The sequence below is a fragment of the Crassostrea angulata genome, chromosome 5, assembly GCF_025612915.1.
Source record: "Crassostrea angulata isolate pt1a10 chromosome 5, ASM2561291v2, whole genome shotgun sequence".
Classification (NCBI taxonomy): domain Eukaryota; kingdom Metazoa; phylum Mollusca; class Bivalvia; order Ostreida; family Ostreidae; genus Magallana; species Magallana angulata.
In genome coordinates, this window is record NC_069115.1 from 36,213,757 (window position 1) to 36,235,884 (window position 22,128).

Below are 22,128 nucleotides of genomic sequence, written 5' to 3' on the forward strand. Positions count from 1 at the left end.
TCTTCTTAAAAACAACTGGGGCAATTTCAACTTAACTGGGCACAAAGCACCCTTAGGCAAAGGGGATTCAAAGTTGTGAAAATTTAGGACAAGCCCCTTTTCCTAGGGGAGATAATAAGAAATTTTTGAAAAGTTTTGAGAACAGTTCTCTTCCTTATGCGGTACCTGTAAATATAATATTTAAATGCTTCAAATTACATTTGGGTTTTGACATTTACCTTTGCCTCGGACAATATTTTGTCATTCGGGGCAAACATAATCAATGTTGTCCGAATAGAAAGCTTTAAGTCAACATTTGTTTTGTTATACAAGCTAAAAAAATCAGGAAAGATTTAAACAAAAACTGCTTAATTCATTTTCATAGCTCAGTGTAGATGCTCAGGCCATATCGACATCATCACTGGTTTCTTGTGATATTCTGCTGCTCATGGTATAATTAACTACACTACATGGTGGTTTCTCATGTTCAAGAATTTTCATTTGATTAATACTGGAGTTTTGTAAAGTACCTTTGCATGCAACTTTACGCACGAAAGTATTTTTATTAATTTGAATGAATTAAGACTAGTATATCAACCATCTAAATAATTTTGTACTTTGATGATCATTTGATAATAAAAGTTTTTAATTTTACATGTATGACCGAAAGAGATGGCTATGTCGATAAGGCCTAACAAAAAAATTGACAGGTGTCCCATAATACCTTGACAAAATTATTTTGATATGCTGTTTTCACCCAAGGGTTGGTGTAAACCAGGGATTTCCTGCGGATCGTCACCAAGCGAGGGTTTCTAGCTGTAGCAGTAATTGCTTGTTTATGAGCTCGCAAGTTAAACAAACCTAGTTGCATATATGTATATTTTGATGAAACTGAGGTGCTGTTTTATAGGAAACACATATCTGAAGCAATGTTTCAGCAGAGAGCTAGCTGTAGTCACTCTAAAAGCCTATCTAACGGTAAATGTATGTACACAGACTGAGAGAAAGAGAGATTTACAACAAAGGCCGACTTAAACAGTGTGGTGCTACGTGCTATAAAATTTGATATGTATATTTAATATAAATTTACATACATATTATTAGACATGTACAAACAAAAACAGGAAGACGACAGGTAAACAATTTATCATCTGTCAGTTAATTAATTTTCCTTTTAAGTGATGCTATTTGGGAATCTTATGAATACCATAGATATTGATTTATTTGAAAAAGTTTTCCATATTTGTTCAAGAAATATTAGATCAATTTAATAAAATTTCTCTGCTCTTCCTAACTTGACCTTGCACTTGTACATTTGTAAATATTTTTGTTATTTTGATATGCCGGATGGTTTGAGAGAAATAAACATTTTCTTCTGCTACCAGTGTTTTCTACTTGGGAGTAAGACGGGCATTCCGGCTGGGTGGATACATTCTTTTCTTAGTCGTGAAACTCATCCTTGATGTTTAGCGAATTTTTGGTTAGTCGCACGCGTTTTCAATCCCTCTTTGCTAATCTCATGATCAGGTTAAATTTCTTCCTCGTTTCCTCAATCTCGGGTGGGAATTGCTCGTTGACCCACACATTAGACCCCTTCAAATTTTGAGGGGCACGCGTCTCTCTCTCTTTTAGTTATGTGAACCTTGCCACAATACTCCCAGGATAGGTTATGCTCAGGGCACTTCACCCATTCACAAAAAGCGTCTCCGCCTTGCATTTAAATCACCTCGGAGTAATTGCGTCAGTCATGCACCCTTCAGCTGTTCAAGGTATATACTGACAGTGAGCCATTCCGCAATTAAACGTATTACCATTGGTTTAAATTATTATGTGGAATTACTCGATCTGTGGTTGTCCTACCCCCTGTCTGCCAAAGATAGTTTTATAAAGGACTCTGTTTGCCAATAACTTGTCTTTGATCAGTTGATTGGGGAACCTGTTGCTCAGGGAAAGAGAGAGAGCAGAAAACGGCTACTGTTATACATGTATTGTTTTTTTTCGGAAATGGAAATGATTGTGGTTCTTAACCTCCAGGTAAGTCACCCTCTTTCACACTTTCTCTTCTCTGACAATTTTTTTTTTCACCTCACTGTCATTCTCTCCTCCACACCCTCCTGTTCTCATGCTTTCTGCACTCTTCTTCTCGTTCTTTCCTCTCCTCTTATAATCTTTCAACCCTCTTGTAATCTCCAACACTCTGGTTTTTCCTTCTCTCTTCACTCTCATTCTCTTCCCACCCTAAGGCTCATTCTCCTTCTGCCCTCTCTCCACCCTTTCATTCTCACCCCACCCTCTCATTCTCTCCCCACCCTCATTTTCTACTCACCCTATCATATTTTCTTTCCATCCTCTCCTTATCCCCACAACCTCTCTCAATTTCTACCCACCCTTTCCTTTTCTCCCAAACCTCTTGCTCTCACCCACTCTTTTTCTCTCCTCATTCTCTCTCTCTTCCCACCCTCTCTATCCTTACTCTTTCTCTCCCCACCCACCCTCTCTCTCTCCTCTCTCTCTCCCCACCCTCTCTTTCTACTTACCCTCTCATTCTCTTCCTGCCCTCTCTCCCTCCCCACCTCTCTCTCACCACTCTCTCTCTCTCTCCCCACCTTCTCTCTCTCACCCCACCCACTCTCTCTCTCCCCACTCTCTTTCTCTTCCCACCCTATCACGCTCTCTTCCCATGCTTTCCTCTCCCCACCCTCTCTCTCTCCCCTCTCTCTTTCTCTTCCCACCCTCTCTCCCCACCCCTCACTCTCCCCACCCTCTCTCTCTCTTGCATCCTCTTTATCTCCCCACCCTCTCTCTCCTCTCTTTTCTCCCCCACCCCCTCTCTCCCCACCCTCTCTCCTCACCCTCTCTCTCCTCACTCTCTCTCTCCCTACCCTCTCTCTCTCCTCACTCTTTCCCCACCTTTCTCTCCCCACCTTCTCTCTTTCTCTACCCACATCTCTCTCCCCACATCTCTCTCTCCCCACTCTCTTTCTCACCCAACCCTCTCATTCTCTTCCTGCCCTCTCTTCCCGTCAGCCTCTCTCCTTTCCCTATCTTCTCATTTGCTCGCCCTCTCTCTCCTAACTCTCTAATTTTCTCCCCATCCTCTCATTTTCTCCCTGCTCTCTTGTTCTTTCCCCAACCTTTCTTCCTCTCCCCACTCCTACCTTAGTCACCCTCTCCTTCTCCTCTTCCTATTTTCTTCACAACCTCTCTCCTTTCACCATTCTATCATTCTCTACACCCTCATATTCTCTTTTCCTACCCTTTCCTCTCCCCAAACTCTAATTCTCTCCCCATTCCTACGTTTTCTCCACACTTTTCCTCTTCTCCCCACCCTCTCCTCCTTCCCCATCCCCTTTTTATCCTTACCACTTCTTTCACTCCTCACTCTCATTCTGTCCCAACCCTCTCATCCCCCTTTTTTCTATTCCCACCCTCTTGTTCTCTCCTCACATTCTCTCGTTTCACTTTCTTATACAATGTGAGTCCTTGCTTACATCCATCAGTTTAATTTATCAATAGCTGATCAATCTGTAATGCGTACATGTATTACTACTGGTAGGGATTGATGTATATACATTCACACCTGTCTGTAATCAGAAGCATGTGAATTCGGCATGCGTCCTAATGTTATTTTAAATACCGATAGAGAAGGATATACTTGTGTGGCCTAGAATTCTATCTACACAACGAATTTATTGCCTTACACGGTATATTTGACATTGCCAAAAAATCTCTTTATACCTGTTTATCTATTTACAAGTAATGTGACCATGTAAGTGTCAATTTGATATTTAAAGAGATAACTCCATGAAAACATGTATTTACAAAGGGGAGCCACTAAATGGTATGTTATTTTAAATACCCAGGTGTATTTAAATCTCAGAGTGTTTGGGAGTGCTAAAAAAGCTTCAGAAGCATTGTATGGAGTATTAAATTACCAGGTACGGTAAATGTTTATAAAGATAAATGTTATAGTCAAATCAATCAATTCTGTGCTTTTAACCCATAGCTGTGCAAGGGTGAAGAAGATAACAAATAGCAGATCACATAGTTGAGCAACTCAATGATTGAATTCATGATGAAAATTGTCAGATAGGGTTACTTTAGGGCTGAAGGTCAGACGACACGTTCCTCGAGCATCAGTGACAGGAAATTCTTAATTCACATAGAGATTTCCTGTAATCAAAATTTTAACTATTGATAAATAATTTTCATAACCCCAATTTTGTTTTGTTTTACATATTTGCTTACATTACCATCAGTATATAGTATATGGTCAACTTTTGATCTGTAAAGGAAGAGGTCAAAACTATAGCTACACATGTAAAGATTGCACAATGTTCTCGCATCCACATTAAAATAGCAAAGTGTCAAATATTTAGTTCACTCACTTCCCAAGATCTTTTTTATATCATTTGCTGAATAACTTAATTGTCAACTCTGTGCATCTGTGCAGTAGTTAAGATATGATTGTAAACCCCCCCCCCCCCCCCTTTGCCACTTTATATTCGCCATTAGCAGTTACTGATGATTGAAAGTATAAACAATTTTTCAAAAGCCAAAATAATTAATAAATATCAATATTTTGTGTCGGCCTGTTCTGTTGTGGTCCATTCTGATTAAAATCAGATCCTCGATGCTCGTGTTTGTATTACATGTCGCTACAAGGTGTTGTACGTGGTCCAAACGCCAGTCTGCTTATTTATATAAATAACCATTGGGAAGGTCACGCAAGCGCTTTAACTTCTCACTTCACGCTTGAAAGTGAGCAAGAAAATTGTATAGCTTCCAAGGTGATCAGTTGATTTGGGTGCTTGTCGTTCAAAGAGAGCAGTCAAAACGGTAAAGAAACGTCCATATACACTAACTTGAAAAAAAGGATGGCCATGCATTTTAATATTTTTTTTTCCAGAACTATTAATGACCTTCAGGTAAGTCACACTCACATTCTCTAACACTTTTTTCTCCTAATCATCATTCCCCAACCTCTCATCTCTCCCATCTTCTCATCTCTCCCCACCCTCGCTCATTCTCTTATCACCCTCTCTTTTCTCCCCACCCTTTCATTCTCTTCCCACCCTCTTTCAATCTCTTCACCATCTCGTTCTCTCCCCACACTCTCTCTTGATCTCTCCCCACCCTCTTGTTATCTTTTCAACCTTTTATTTTCTTCCCACCCTCTTTGTTCTCTCCCTCACCACTTCTCTTTCTCCATCCTCTCATTCTCTCCCCACCCACAGGACTTCCCACTTACCATGATCCATCAGTCTCTCAATAGCTGATAAATCTGTAGTAATTGTAGTATTACATGTATTAACGGTAGTGATCGACATACTTGCATTCTTCTTTATAAAATAAAATCAAACGTGTGAAATTGCATGGTATGTGTCCTTGAATAAAAATCAATTTTTATTAATAAGAGAGGAAACCCTTGAATCTTATCTATTCTACTCATTTATTTGCTTATACTTGACTTTTATCTTTTTACACCTGTTAATCTGGTATTAACTGGTAATGTACATGTCAATTTAACAACTTCACGAAAGCACGTTATACAAAGGTGATCGAGCCACTTTGTCATGAAATTGTACAGGATTTTAAACACCCACCCTTATGACTATTAAAATCTCATAATGGATGGTTGAAAGTGCTAAAAAAGCTTCAAAAGCATTATAATGAAGTATTTACCAGATCAATATTTTTAAAGATACATGTATATAATTGATATTGTCAAATTGACCAGTTTAGACTATAATAGTTATTTACACGTTTCTGTGTTTTTATCTAGCAGACGTCTTAGAGGAAAAAATCAATAGCTGTGAAGAGGATAATAAATACCACTGATCTAATAGGTAAGCAACTTAGGGATTGGATTCATATCATGGATATTGTTAGATAGAGTTATGATATATGACTTGATTTTGAATTTATTTTTCATTTCGGCAAGGCCATCAAGTGGTATTTTAAATAATTTTTACTATACCTTACAATGGTGACCCAAGTAATGGATTTTATAAAAGTAATATACATTCACACGTTAAGGAGGCCCGATGGTGTACAAATTAACCATCAGATTTACCTACAATTTTTAAACTTGATTTGTTTATCTGTAAACTATTTATTAACTAAAGAAAAAAAATAAATCTTAACTGTTATATTTGGCTATTTTCATAATTTACCGGTAAATGTTTTATATAGAACTTTGCCCCTAAAGGCGATAACTATATACAGTCTAACAAATGACCACGACAATCGAGCCTTCTTCTGCAACTAGAACAGAAGGAAATGAAGGCGGAATATTCTACACCAAATTTTTATTTTGTGGATCCTTAAGTTATCAATTCTGAATAATGAATTCATTGTTCAAAAAGGATATATCGATTGATTTTTTAATTTTTTTTATTTGATGAGAAAGTGAAAATCCGTTTTGGTGGGAATTAGTAACACACTGTAGAGATAGAGATTAAAATTTTGTGTTAATAAGTGCATAAATCATGTCCAGTACCCAGTGTCAATAAGATGTTTTAATTTTTGGAAAAATGATTATTTATGGCAAAAAAGTATCTGCTGTTCATATTTTTTCAAATATGTGGATAAAACCTTTTAAAGAGATGTGTCTTGTGGAGAAGAAATGTAATTAAGGCAATCATTTTTACACAGAAATGGAATCAAATTAGCAAAAAATTAAAAATATTGCTATAAATTCTCAAAATTGAACACGCACGATTGAAATAAAACTGATTCCAATTGCAACTCGAATGATGAAAAATATAAGTATATAAAATTTCACCCAAAAACTATAATGTTCGGTTGTAATATGTTTTGTTCACTTCATTATTATATAAATATCATTATTATACTGAATGTCTTAAGTACAAAGTAAACTTTCTGTTTTTATATAGAAATGACGTGAATTTTATGGCGAACCGTACGTGCATAATTTACGCGCATGTAACAATTCGTTTTATTTTACTTTCATGTTAAATACTGAAATCTGATTTGTTTAGACGCAGTTGATAATTCGTTCTATTACCCTCAGCGTTAGCAACTCATCTAGCAATGGGTAACACAACAAATTGTTACATGCGCGTAAATCATGTGCGTATAGTTCGCCGTAGAATTCACGTCATTTCTATATAAAGGCAGTAAAAAAATTCTCTAAAATTTAGACATTCAATATAATAAAATAAATAGTGCCTGTTTGGAGGATAACAGTTGAAATTGACACCCCTCGAAAACCATTGTCAACCTCCGCTTCGCGTCGGTTGACAATGGTTTCCTCGGGGTGTCATTTTCAACTGTTATCCTCCCAAACAGGCACTATTTATATAGTGTTACCCATTGCCAAAGGTGTTGCTAACGCTGAGGGTTATAAAACGGATTATCAGCTGCGTCTTAACCAATCAGATTTCAGTATTTAATATGAAAGTATAATAATCTCTATTATTCACTTAATTTTTTTTTTATCAATCAGAGCATAATTCCAAATCTGAGGGTAATCTTAACCAGAAAAATCAGCAAGGGAATTAAGATGGTATGTGTATAACTATATTAATCAAGTCAATTATAGTGTTTCTATACCAAGGAAAAATTTCAGTTATGATTTTTTTGTTACAAAACTACAAGTGATATATATTCATCACTTTTTACGCTAAATAGTATGCAATTTATATTTTAGCAAATCAAGTTGAAATGTAGCTGCTTGCAAGGTAAATAAAGATTATGGAGCGTATGAAATCAAATTCTGCCAGGGTAAAGTGTTTCAACAACTTTTCACCAGGGCAGATCGCATGGAAACTCACGATTAGATAAAATAGCCTCTTTATTCGTTGTAATTACACATTGAAAATATTCATGGAGGTAAAATAAAAAGTAATTTATAAATTAATGTATAAAATTATACCTGGTACTCCATATTCATGATATTTATGTAGATTCTTTATTTTACACCAGATTTAAATATTTCGCAACATTCTCTGGTACATGCAGACTTTCATTTTTATTATTAATTGACAAGTCAACATTAAGACCTGTAGGTCTCTTCTTACCCAAAGTTTTGACCCCATGCTGGTTAACTTAGTGCATCTTAATACTTAATAAGATTGGGGGAATGAGGATCTCTTCCAAGTGTATAAGCATCATATAAGCATGTTCGCTGTTTAAAATACTGTAATGATTCAATAAGCATACCCAGTATTATAACCACTGACACTGAGTAAGCCCTAGGTGAATGTTAATTGTATTTGAATTTACAAATTTCAGCTGCAGAGTCTGGATGAAGATCAAACTTGCTTGTAAGTAATATTACTTTGAAATTCCACTGAGTGAAGAACATTTTTTGGTCCAAATCCTCTGCATGAGTAAATCATTTTCAGCTCACCAAAACAAAGTTGGGGAGAGCATATGCTATACCCTCAGTATCTAATTACGAGTTTTTGTGAATGTTGGAGAATTACGAACATCTAAGGTTTTGAATATAAAAGCAGAGGCATAAGCTTCATATAACCAAACAAATGTTAACTGTGTTTTTGGGCAACATTGATTATGATAAAATTAGCTCCCTCCATTTATGCTGGGGCAATATATCTAATTTGTCGGGCCAATATAATCAATATTGCTCTCAACCCCAGAGTCAATATTTGTAATTACCATCATAATGATCAAAATCAAATCATATTTTGTCTTCGCACCTAGACAATTACACTGTTTTAAAACAATGCAATAGCTTGGGTATATAAGACAAAGATTAAATATACCGGTATTGCAGATCAGAGCCATGCCCAAGTTTGGAGACCCAATCAGAGATGGAGATGGAAGACACAACATGTGGTGCTGTGGTAACCAAATTAGTTTACATCAATCATTTTTATTTCAAAAAGAAGGAGCTAGGTTACTTTGTATTTTCAGTATTATTCGATTGGAACAGAAATATAAAATGCCTCCAAAAGTGAAGAATTTGTTTGCATCATCTCTAAAAATCATTCTTTGATGATAAGCTATAAGATAAATTATACATAAATTTACAAAATCCTTATCTAATTTTCCTTAAACCATATTGCAGTTATTAATTGTGGAGTGTTTTGGGGTACATGTATTACTTATGACTTATGTACTCAATGGTCTTGCTTGTTTAATTTCAGGATGTATACGACAGCGATGATGAATTTAAGATTGTGAAACAGAAAATAGAAGAGGAAAAGAATACTGGAGAGGATGTTAAGAAAACTGTGGCAAAAAGTTACAAGTATCCTAATCCTGGTCCAACTGGTACTACATCAGCGAAAACAGGTAGACTGACATTTTGTTTTTATCTTTTTTATCCACTTGGTGTATTATATATTATTAAATTATTGACATTATGCTTTTTTAGGTGACGGCCTTAAATACCGGTACACATTTTACCATAAGTATGAAAAAAAACCATGATGTACGTGTACCTGGTAATTCATTTGGGAGGGTGTTTATTGGGTGGCCAAAATTTAATAAATTCTGTTTCTGGCATTAATTGACGTACACAATTTACAGGTGGTGCCATTAAAGACTTTAATTTTTATTTTAGCATTTGAGCTGATTTTCAGCTCACGTGAGTTACAAGCTATCAATAATTAATCTACATAAAAAGGTCACAGGGCATCCTAATAATCTTTTTCTCAAAAACCCTTCTAAAGGTTTGACAATACGTATATGTTATAAAAAAAAAATAAGCTTTCCAAAACACATGAAAACTCTGAAATGTTTGTAAAATTATCTTTTAACTATTAAATAAGGAAGTGGTGCAAAATTAAACAAAGAATATTAGGGGAAATCCTCTCATGACAAAACTATAATAATTTTCAATATTATTATTTTGAAGGCATCCTGATTTATGGTAGATATCATGAATAAAAATGAACAGTATTTTTAACTTAATTTTTCTCAAAATTTATATTGCTAACATTTGTGGAATTTAAACAATAAAATGCTTTCTTTGGTGATTCATGCGAGATATGAAGGTGACGACTTTGCAAAAAAAAAATAGATAACCTGCTAATTAATGCGGGTTTTGTACATTTTTTCTGCAATGGTCACTACCTTCACTCCCATGAATAATCGAAGAAAGCATTTTACTGTTTAAATTTCACAAATTTTAGCATTATAAATTTTGAGAAAAATTAAGAAATCAGATCGAGTCATCAGTGTTATCATTTGATAAATTTCTTTAATTTTTAGGTCAACTACTTCTTACATGTACTTTACTGGTGCTGCAGTGTTTGCCTTATGCTGCAGGAAAATCCTTTGACTATGGCAAACAAGGACTGCAGGTAGATGCAAAATTAAAATATAGGGGGTTTTATTCAGGACTGTCATGACAGTATACTTAAATTATGTCATGTAGATGAACTTTTGTATGTGTTTATTAAGGGTTATGAATCAGAAACTGATTTAATAAGAAAAATGCGGACACTTCACACACACACACACACACACACACACACACATATATATATATATATATATATATATATATATATATATATATATATATATATATATAATATTTGTTTATAAATAGCCCCTTGAAATAAGTTTCAAAGTCAAATATGAAGGTCATAGCAGATCGCTTCAAAATTCAAATAAAGAATCTGAATAACAGAAAAACTGAACTAAATTTTTAATTATAATTATAGAATGCCGGCTCCCATCATTGCAAACCATGCATGGCCAATATGTAAGATACAATTTATGTATAATACCATATATCCTCCGAGGTTAAATGAAAAGAGCATACCTGTACCTCATTGAATATATATGTGTCACTAATATAATTAAAGGATGTATAGTCAGAGATTTACCTTAGCTGTAATCTTTTATAATCCAATTTCAGTTTAAAGAAAATTAATACAAGGTCATATAAGTTTCTGATTCAATTAATATATATAATTTATATGCAGGTTATGTAAAAATTTTCTGCAATGATCGCTACTTTCATAAACCATGTGAATCATTAAAGAAAGCATTTTATTGTTTATATTAACATCTTTCTTTTATTTTATGTAATTAGTAAGTTGATTATGAAAAGTAAGTAAAATTCATTAAATTACTGTTAATGTACATAAGTACATTAGCTAAAAGAACCAGCAAATTCGTCTCCTGTGATACTTTGAGTCTGACATCATCATGATTATTTTGTGCAGTCCATGTTTTTTCTTAGGTCGCTGTAGGTTTTGACCAATTGATAAACAGGGCGTGTCAATTTCAGTCCTGTCAGTTTCTTGTCAGTTTCAGCCACTGTAGATTTTGACCAATCGATAAACGGGGCGTGTAGATTTCAGTCTGGCTGTTTCTATAGAGCTATGAATTAACTACAAGTTTCCGTAATAAATAGATGGAATAATGCTTGGTAGATGTAAATATAAGGTGATGTACGTATTTGAACGAAAGTTCATTCATGCAAAAGTCATGACAACAATACTTATAATTGTCAATAACACTTCCTTACACAGAAAATTTTACTGAAGGTAAAAAATAAAACATTGAATTTCAAATGATTCTTTATTCATCAAGTTTTATGTGCATATTTTTGTACATTGCCTTAACTCACCCACGCAAATATATTGGTAATTAAAGTGTGCACATGCATACAACTATAACATATTTTTAGTAGACATATGATTTAGCATAATTGCTAATTCTTTGAAATATTGGTACTATTTCTTGTTTACAGGAGGTTAACTGTGGAAATTTCCATTCACAATTAAGAAATGTGACTGGTCCTTTCAGTCTCTGGAGCATGTGTGAGATTCAGCGACAAAATACTCAGTGTCCGATGCCTTACATTGGAAGATGTTTTCCATTAATTGAAAATAATACTGAATTTCGTTTTACCTGTATTATTTATTCAACAAGTCTCTCCATTCTTTTAAAAGGTTTGTGTACTATTTGTTATTATTACTCTAATGGTGTAATAAAGACACATTTGTAATACTGTCAATAACAACATATCCCTTTTTGAACAAACTGTGCTTTTGAATCAAAATTAAACATTAGGCCTAAATTAAAAAAAAATTATTAACGTACAGAAAAGGTTTTTTTAAATCATCAAAATCATATCATCCTAGGTTTAATTTTGTGATTTTTTTTTTTTGTATACATAGATGACCAGTGCATTTTAATAACAAAGACTAAAGGATCAAATGACTTTTTGGCTCAGTGCTATGGTAAGGAATATATCTAAATTTACCAGGACCCCACTTTGCAGGTTACCTATAGTGATCAGCCGGTCTGTCCGTCTGTCTGTCTGAGATCACTTGTTTAGAGCATATCCCCCCCTTTTGGCTCCGTCTAGCTCAAACTTCACCCACAGAGTACCTTTGGGTAAAGGGTTTGCAGTAACCTTAAACCAAGTTTTGAGTTTTAAGGTAAAAAATCGGTGATCATATATTCTCTCTCCATAATCCAATCTGGCTCACACTTCACCCACAGAGTGCCTTTGGTCAGAGGATGTGCAGTGACCTTGATTGAAGTTTCTTGAACAATGGTCAAGGTCATATCTGACCACTCATAAAACTTTTTCAAAGTAAATGTACTCTTCTCTTGGCCCTATCTGGTCCATACATTCCATAAAAAAGAGCTTTGGGGTAAAGGATGTTATATGACTTTGAACAAAGTTTCATGGTCTTTTAAGGTCAAATGTGAAGGTCATAGCAGATATTTTTATAATTCATTTTAGCCCATAACTTCTTTCCCATTGGCTTGCTCAGATTAAACCAAATGAACGCCTTTAGGAAAGGGGTAATGAGCTTTAAATAAAGTTCTATGCCAACTAAAAAGGTTTAGCAGAATCGTCTGAAAAGCTTTTTATCCAGTGTTGTACGATATTTAAGCGGGGCCAGTTGAGATGGTCACTAGTTCAATGTTTAGTTGATTTAGTTCTTGCCAATACAATATTCAAGTATAAATTAAATTATACATTTCATTAATATGATTACCAGGAAAATGATAGTCATTGAAGTTGTAGTATAAAATTTTGCAATTTATATACATTGGTGACTTTTGTAAAAAATATGTTTACCTTAGTTACTGTTTTGGTGAATTTTGTACACTCAACCAAATTATGAGGGTCCACCTTTGCAGGTTCTCGATACTTAGCTGTTTTAAAAACAACCATTTGTCAAGTATTTCTTGTCTAATATATATTTTAAAACAGACAACCCAAAGAGATGTGATTGTGGGTTGTCCCAAACATAAACAAGTCCACTTAAGAGTTCTTCATTTATTCAGATATAGGGATTAAAAGATTCAACCCTGTAATATAATTAACAGATGTCAGCATAAAATGATCAATGTTTACAATAAGTTTCAGCATAAAAAAATACAACCGTATTCAAATATATATTCAGAAATACATTACTGCTCAGAGTTTACTATCAAACTATTTGTAAAGAAGGATAACTCTGATTATTATATAATGCATCATACTTTCCGGGTCAAGAAGAGTTACTGCCCTTGAACACAATTTACAAAATTATGAAAGTATGCTCTATATCATGATCAATATCGATATTTAATTAAATAAAAACATAAAATTTCAATGAAGCTCCTTTGTAGATTACATCATTTCAAGATACATATAATAAACATAAAATTATAACTTTGCAACGATCACCTGTTTATGGAACAAGGTTTAATTATTCCCACAATCCTGAGTACTCTGACAATGGTACTCTCTAACTACAAGTATTGAATATGGTAACAATAACTAACCTTTCACGTATATTAGAAAGAAATAATATAGCTTAGGTATCAAAACAATGAATTACTGGGATACTTAATAAGATACATTCTTTCATAAATAATATATTATAACCTCAAAAAGTAGAATTATAGTCAAATATAACAATTTACAGAAAATATCATTACTATCTTTTAAATTATCTATTGAAGTGAAGAACACCAGAAGTAGAATAGTCACTTACTACAACTGATTGCTTCCAAAATGTTATAATTTGGTCAAATAAATAAATAAGTTAAATTGTCTCTTTAAAAAACAGGTCTTTCTCAAATGAAGCCTAGCCTTTGTCTGTCACATTAAAGGCTATACTCAGTTTAAGCGGGAAAATATTATAAAAACATACTATCGCTTATAGATGAAGTGTAGGATGATGATGTTAATGATGAAATATGAATAATTCATGAATGTACTTATAATCATAAAATGCACCATTATTTCAGTCATATTTATTTTAAGTATGAAATTATAATGCCTTTTACAAGTAGTCTTCAGCTTTGAGAGCACTCAAAGGTTGTGGCCATTTTTAGACTACTTTTATCTCTTTGAGATGAAGAGTTCTGTATAAGGATATAAGAAAATGATCAAATTTTAAACCTAAAATAATATTGAGATGTTTATATATAAAATGTTAATTTTTGGCCATAAATATCATATCTCAAGTTTAAGGTAGATCTGACGGTTAATTTGTTGACCACCCAGCCTCCTTAAGGCAGTATTCAAATTTAAATTAGCTTGCAATAGATTTGTATGCCCTAAGCAAACTATAAGCATGAGTCCAGCTACACTACAAGCTATCTCTATTACATAATATTGCCTGAATTTTTGACAGATCTTGATTGATTTTCTATTTTCTCTACAGAAAAAGATGACTGCTTGCCTGGTGTAACCAGTCCCAAACCTGCGACCACCAATATCCCACATGTAACCTTGGCCAGTACTAGTGAGTACAAAATGACTGTAAAGGCATTTTCATTATACCCCTCGCAAACAAAGTTTGGGGTATATAGGAATCACCTTGTCCGCCCGTCTGTCTATCCGTCCGTCTGTCTGTGCAATCGTGTCCAGTCCATATCTTTCTTATGGAGAAACATTGGAAATTCTGACTTCACACAAAGATTGCTTAAAACCTAGGGGTGTGTCATGACCTTGACCCAAGGTCATTTGGGCAAGACCAAGGTCACTGGCAGAAAAAATGCAAAATTCGTGACCAGTCCATATCTTTCTTATGGAGAAACATTGGAAGTTCTTACTTCACACAAAGATTGCTTATAACCTAAGGGTGTGTCATGACCTTGAACCAAGGTCATTCGGACAAGGTCAAGGTCACTGGCAGAAGAGAAAAAAAAAGCAAAATGTGTGTGTCCATATCTTTCTTATGGAGAAACATTGGAAGTTTTTACTTCCCACAAAGATTGCTTATGACCTAAGGGTGTGTCATGACCTTCACCAAAGGTCATTCGGACAAGGTCAAGGTCACTGGCAGGAAAAAGTGCAAAATTCGTGTCCAGTCCATATCTTCCTTATTGAGAAGCATTGAATGTTCTTACTTCACACAAATATTGCTTATGACCAAAGCGTGTGTCATGACCTTGACCCAATGTCAATTGAGGAAGTTCAAGGTCATTATTTCAAAAATACTAAATTCTGTCTGTGTCATGTCTTGTATTAATGGAAATATTAGAAGCTAACATTTGACAAAAAGCTTGCTTGTCTCAGGCCACATAAAATTATTTTTAGATTTTCATCCCCGTCTGTCTAAAAATGGCGTGCCTCGATGAAATTTTTTGGGAAAAAAAATGTGTGGAATTTTTGTTGTTGAAAAAATCGGGCTCAGTATACCAATAATTCAAAATGTTTAATATCAAATGGCTGCTTGACATGTGGATTTTGTTTGATTCGAGTCATGGTTGTTAACGGAAGGATGCAAATGTCCTCATGCATTAACAGTTAACTTAAAATAAAATGGAATTAAAGGATAGAAATTGGTTTGTTTACTCCTATTAGCATTAACAGTTTTAAAAAATAGAGCAGTTGTTATTTATAGAAAATGGACAGTGAAATAGATTCATCCAATTTTTCTATAATAGCAAAAATACACGCGTTATGATTTTTTTTCTTATCGGGGGGTATCAATTGTGAGCTTGCTCACAGTACCTCTAGTTTTATTATGCCCCCGCTCCAAGGAAGAAGGGGTATACTGTTTTACCCCTGTGTGTCTGTCTGTCTGGTTTTATAAGTTGATGCACTGATGTTTTAGAATGATTAATATTTACATTAAGTAAACTAGGAAGGAATATGCATACAGTATTAATACAATGAAAGTATATGGCTGGACTGTTAATCGAACCTAGGACCCCATTAACTCTAGTCAGGAGCTCTACCACTGAACTACCCAAGCTAATATCCACGGTCCATCTATGTAACTGCAACCACATTCTTCACTTTTTAAAAAGTGTTCAACCCCTTAGACACAACATAAGCTAGGTCACCTTACCAGGATTTATTAATTTATATACATTGCCTAATCAAGAAAGGCAACAACACCATTTGTAGTGGGAAAGGAGCATGTTAATTTATATAAAAACAATTAATGAAAATGGACCCAATCAACCCCATTGCTGTATAATATTTTGATACCCCAAAACATTGAAACCGGGTTCAATATATCAATATTATGAACTCGCTGCAAAATATTGACCCCCCCCCCCCCCCCATATGATACTGAACCCTGGTTTTAATATATTATGACCGCGATATATTGAACCTCCCTCCCCCCCCCCCCTCCTGTTTCCGATTCCTGATTAGAATTGTAAAAAGGTGGGGAGTTCAATATACTGCTGCCATAATATTTTGAACCCCCTCTTTAATAGCAATGAAAATCAGAGAATGGTTTCAGTATATCCCAGCTGTAATATTTTGAACCCCCTCTGCATTGAGAATTAGAAATAGGTGCATGGGGAGGGGGGGTTAAATGTATCATGGCCATAATATTTTTAACCCCCTCTCCAATTGCAATGAAAATCAGATAATGAGTTCAATATATCGCAGCTATAATATTTTGAACCATAGGTTAGAGTTTAATATATTGGGGCCATAATATTCTTAACCACCCCCCCCCCCCCCTCCAATAGCAATAGCGAATGAAAACCAGAGAGAGGTTCAATATTTCACAACCATGATATTTTGAACCCCCTCCCCCCTCCAATATAAGCGATCAAAATCAAAGGGGGGTTTAATATATCACGACCATAATATATTGAAACCAGGGTTTAATATTTCATAAGGCGGTTCAATATTTTCAGCAATATTCTGAACCAAGGCTCAGTATTTCAAGGGGTTCAGAATGTTGTAATTATTATGACACCAACTCTAGGGAGTTCTACCACTGAGCTACCTTGTTCGATATCTATGGTCCATACAACTCCAAATGCTTCTTTCAGACTTATTTCTAGCTAAACGAAACTTAATTTCATAATTTTTCATTGTAGACGATCCTTCAACTCCTAATGCCACCAATCCCATACCAGATTCACTCAAAAAAAGTATGGGTAAGTAAATGTAAAAGTAAACGAATTGTTACATGGGAAGTATTTTATTCTATTGTAAGTATATTAAAATTCTCTTGGAAGTGCCAAACATTAATCAGTGCAGCCTTATTTGTTATTACAGAGCCACGTAATGGATTCAACTGGACTACTTTCATAATTGTACTGGTCATAGCGGTTGTGTGCTTTGCCATCGTTGTTCTTGTATATTACACAATTGTACCTTTCTGGATTGGACATCATATCTATAATCTTGTAAGATCATCATGAGCGAGATTTCCATCAGTCTAAGCCTCCAAATGAAATTAATAGCAGGAAACGGAATGATATAATGGATGGGATATTTCAATATTCCTCTGGAAGACAATGATTATTATTGTGCTTTACATGTATTATATCCATGCTTAGATATTTTAATGTTTACTTAATGTATAAAAACTTCTTTTCTCCTTTGGTCCAATCTGGCTCATATTTCTCTAACAGAGTACCTACGATTAAATGGTGTGCATTGACCTTGAATGATATTTTTAGGTCAAGTGTCAAGGTCATATTGGATCACACAAAGTTCTTTTTTCAGAGCATATACAGTACCAATCAGACCCAACCTAACACCAGAGTAAACCCCAACTAAACCCCGGGTTTTCTTTCAGGGTTTACTTTGGGTTTACTTTTTGAAAATTTGGGTCCACTCGGGGTTTACTTTGGGTTTACTCGAGGTTTACTTTGGGTTTACTCGAGAATTGCTTTTGGAGTCAACTATACGCACTGAAGTGTAAAACAGACCTGTATTTTATCTTATCATCCTACTGCCTGTAATTCCTGCCCCTTGTATATTCCGAATACACATGTAGCGTCTGCTTTCAGGGTATTCTTCTGATCGGGGTTTACTCTCTGTGTTCACTCTGGGTTTACCTGGGCTTTACTCTGGGTTTACTCTGGGTCAACTCTAGTAAACCCAGAGTCAACCCAGAAAGTAAACCCAGGGTTTAGTTGGGGTTAACTTTCTGTTAGGTTGGGTCTGATCGGTACTGTATATACTCTCCAATTGGCCCTATTCGGCTCTTACTTTGCAGTTGAGAGGAGTTAATGTATCTTAATTAAACTTTCATTGTAGTAATATGTATCATTTTTTAAATTCATGTTTAAATTTTATTATGACCTATCACCCTTATCTCTTAATTTATTTGACTTAATAAAGCTTTTCATGCTATTCATTAAAATTATCATTTCAACTGACTGTCATATATGGAATTTTCTAGTACATTATATAATTTGTTCCTGAATATATCTTAGTAAATTCATTGGGTCCAAAATTTTCAGAGATAAATTACTATCTTTACTGTTGTAACGTGTGGAATGTTTTGTGTTGTTAATAATGTACATTCCTCTGCTGCCTGATGGCTCTGCATGTTTATCATGTTTGATCACAGGTATGATGTGAATTAAATAGAACCCCTTTTCAAGAGGTGACACTAATATCGGTCAATTAATTTGATGATATTTCATTTGCTATTATGACTAACTATACTTTAAATATGTACACTCTAAATTATTAATTTAAAGAAATACCAGTATTTTGTTGATAAAAAAGAAAATAAACTGTTTTAACTGTTGACTAAAATACAATTTTAGTGAAATCTGTCTTCTTTAATCATTGAAGCAATCTTTTTTTCATTACCTGGATCTTCATGTATCTTGTTTTTAGCTCACCTGAGCTGAAAGCTCAAGTGAGCTATTCTGATCACATTTTGTCCGTCGTCCGTCTGTCCGTCTGTCTGTCTGTCTGTCTGTCCGTCTGTAAACTTTTTACATTTTGAACTTCTTCTCTAAATCCGCTTATCCAATTTCAACCAAATTTGGCACAAAGCATCCTTTTGTGAGGGCGAATATAAATTGCAAAAATAAAAGTCCGATCTGTATTCAAAGCGGAGAAAACCTTGAAACTGTAGAAAAAGGGGGGTGCATTTTTAAAAATCTTCTTCTCAAGAACTATTGATTCCAATTCAACGTAGTTTAGCATAAATTATCCTTATGGGAAGGAAAATATAAATTGCAAAAATTAAGTGCTAATTCTGTTTCAAATCTGAGTTATTACGAAAATAATAATAAAGGAAATGCGTGTTTTAATCTGTTTAATAGCTTCGGGTTCGGCATCCGGTAATCCGGCATCCGGTAAAATGGGTAGGCAAGATTTGGTCTGGGCAAAACAAAGATTGGCAGTTATTAATCTGCCAATCTCATTAAAATTTCAGGATATTTGATGGACTAGTATATTTGTATTCGCTGTAAATATTGCTGCAAAATAATGCGTATTTGGAATTGACGATTGTCGATCTGCCTTGGCTTTTATTTTGCCACGGCCCAGGTTTGCATACCCATTTTACCTAGACTCGTATTCCATACTTCTAAAACGAGGTTCTTTGTTTAAAGCAGCCATGACATTATACGAAAAAGGGTCGATCTGACTAATGAATTCGCTTGTTGTGCAACAGTTCGCGTATGAAGGGAAATTTTTGAAACATGCAAAATATATTGTTGCCGATTTTGTGAAGTAAATTGAGGCTAAATATTTCAATGCGTTGACAGTTTTCACACATGACGTTGGTGTTAGCTTGTTCCGATTTTCGTTTCGTTTTCATTATTTCTGCTTGTAACCTGGGAACTATCGTCTGTATTAATTATTTCGTGATTTTTACGTATCAAATCAAACAGAGACTTTGGTAAATCAAACAGTTAACTGTTTACCTGCGCAAATTGAGCAAAATCTGATGTATCAAAAAATAATGAAATACAATTCATTCTATCGGTAATTCGATCGGCATTATCTTTTGCGTAATGGTAGATTAATGAAATAGGTTTTGTTGCGATGCTCGGCATTTTCTCGAGTTTATTCAGTTTAAATAAAGTTTGGCATTGCTGACGGAAATATGTAGGTATATACATGTATATATGTGATTCATTTCGAAAAAATAAATTGTGTTCTTTATTTGTTATAGTGAATGTTTCTTGTGTTTAATTGTTTTCAATTTCTATTTACTAACCATATTTGAGTGTTAAGCTTCAAATTATAAGCAAGATACAGAGATTTGCTCACAATTCTATGTTTGAACACAGATCTTAAAAACTAAAGATTAAAAAAGTAAAAAAATTATCAATATTTATTAAGAAAATTTTCAAAGTCTGTTCGTTCAGAAACCAACTTTAACATCTTATTGTATTGTAAACTTAACATTTTTTCATCATTATTACTCTTACTGTACATGTGATCCTTCACTGTGTTTGTGTACATTTGTATAAACTGATTTTGAACCTCAAATACCAGTGAACTGGTCTTGAGTGAATAAAAGAATATAAAATCTTAGGCCATTCTTTTTTTCCATTTTAAATGCTGAATAGGAAATACCAAGTTAAAAATCATAAGCTGAATGTAATAAACTCATGTGAACAAAATATGAATCAAACCTAGGCGAACTGTGAGCTCTGTATCCTGCTTATAATTCTACAATTGACGCTGAAATTTTGGTTGAACATTAGAAAATTTTTATGAATTAGAGTATGTTAAATACTTGTACAAACAAATTAAAAGAATGATACTGTGAAATCATTAGATTTCGTGGTGGCTTATTTTTCGTGGAATTCGTGGGTACCTCTCATCCACGAAATAACATCCTTCATGAATTGATGAATTAGGGTAATAAAGTCATATTCCCTTTTGTAGATATATATGAATACACGAAATTACGTCCCCACGAACCTGTAAAATTTAAGTCATCCACGAAAATTGGCCCCCACGAAATTTAATGATTCCACAGTATTCTGTATATATCTACTCTCTGGGGCCCTCTCTTTATACAATAAATAATGTGAAATCTACATCAATTTTGATAGTTTTTCAGACACGAGTAAATAAAAACGACATCTTTAAAACAGTTTCCATATTTCTGACACATTTCTGTTGTGGGGATAAAGTAATTATCGCTATTCCTAAGAATATCACAGCGGAAAATTATTCTGGTTTGTACGCGAAGTAAATAACAGTCATTTAATTATAATGGAGAAGACAAATAAATTTTTTGAATGTTTTTAATTTGATGAATTGAGCACATTGAGGTACAATTTTCTTCTTCACATCTATACATGTAGGGTTTTTAAAATAAAAAACAATAACTATTATTTTTTTTTAATACAATAACTAGTAAGTACTTAGTAGTTGATGAAAAAAATGTACCTATATGCTCTCATATATTTTGATCGCTTTACAAAGTGGGGGGGGGGGGGGCAGAACGAAAATATAGGGATTTGGAAGTTAACAACTTTACAGTATACCTCTACCAAATATTTAGTTTTATATCTTGCGTAGAAATTTCTTATTCTGGTAAAAAATAATATTTCATGAAGTTACAATGTCAAAGATTATGTGTATACAAAATAGTGTAAAATTCGAATACTTTACAATATTTATTTTTTGTTTTTCTACCGAGGGACCATATGACACAATATCTTTTGAACGCCCATTGTTGCTCAGGTGAGCGATGTGGCCCCATGGGCCTCTTGTTTGTATTTAAATGTACATGTAAATGCTGTTCCATGAATTTTGATTAGGATTTCTTTTTTACAATTTGATATTACTTGATATTATATGCATATACCTGTGTACTCAAATAAAAACCTATATAATCCAGCCATGTATCATTCTATGTATTAATATGATGTAGAGTTACTGATCTACATAGATATGAAAAGGATTGCTGTTTGATGGTGCATATACAAGGTCACCATTTATATGCAGTGCCAAACATAACTCTTCATATGCACTTTGAATTTCAGGATATTCTG

At 34.2% G+C, this 22,128-nt stretch overlaps 2 protein-coding genes and 1 long non-coding RNA gene across 4 annotated transcripts in view; all 3 read left to right on the forward strand.

Annotated features, from left to right (window-relative positions):
* Window positions 1-1,761: 1,761 nt before the first annotated feature.
* On the forward strand, window positions 1,762-9,253 carry LOC128185875 (uncharacterized). 2 transcript variants are annotated; one of them, XR_008243854.1, is made up of 7 exons: window positions 1,762-2,013; window positions 5,765-5,828; window positions 7,451-7,510; window positions 7,655-7,685; window positions 8,239-8,270; window positions 8,744-8,813; window positions 9,117-9,253. It is a non-coding gene; the product is annotated as an uncharacterized LOC128185875 (long non-coding RNA). The 2 variants fall into 2 exon arrangements; XR_008243853.1 differs by having other exon boundaries at window positions 5,768-5,828.
* Window positions 9,254-10,189: 936 nt separating this feature from the next.
* LOC128182962 (uncharacterized) lies at window positions 10,190-18,978 on the forward strand. The gene is made up of 6 exons (XM_052851743.1): window positions 10,190-10,277; window positions 11,681-11,882; window positions 12,111-12,173; window positions 14,607-14,687; window positions 17,236-17,295; window positions 17,417-18,978. Exons 2-6 carry the CDS (start codon window positions 11,747-11,749, stop codon window positions 17,560-17,562), a joined length of 486 nt encoding a protein of 161 aa, XP_052707703.1. The 5' UTR covers window positions 10,190-10,277; window positions 11,681-11,746; the 3' UTR covers window positions 17,563-18,978.
* Window positions 18,709-22,128, forward strand: part of LOC128185383 (bifunctional 3'-5' exonuclease/ATP-dependent helicase WRN-like) — a 59,975-nt gene continuing 56,555 nt past the window's right edge. Inside the window, exon 1 of the mRNA XM_052854989.1 lies at window positions 18,709-18,729. Within this exon, the coding sequence (XP_052710949.1) occupies window positions 18,709-18,729 (21 nt within the window). The remainder of the gene's footprint in view (window positions 18,730-22,128) is intronic.

Coding starts and splice junctions, on each gene's coding strand:
- LOC128182962 (XM_052851743.1), top strand. CDS start 11,747: ATGTGTGAGATTCAGCGACAAAATACTCAGTGTCCGATGCCTTACATT. Junction 11,883..12,110: donor TCTCTCCATTCTTTTAAAAG/GTTTGTGTACTA, acceptor TTGTATACATAG/ATGACCAGTGCATTTTAATA. Junction 14,688..17,235: donor TGTAACCTTGGCCAGTACTA/GTGAGTACAAAA, acceptor TTTTCATTGTAG/ACGATCCTTCAACTCCTAAT.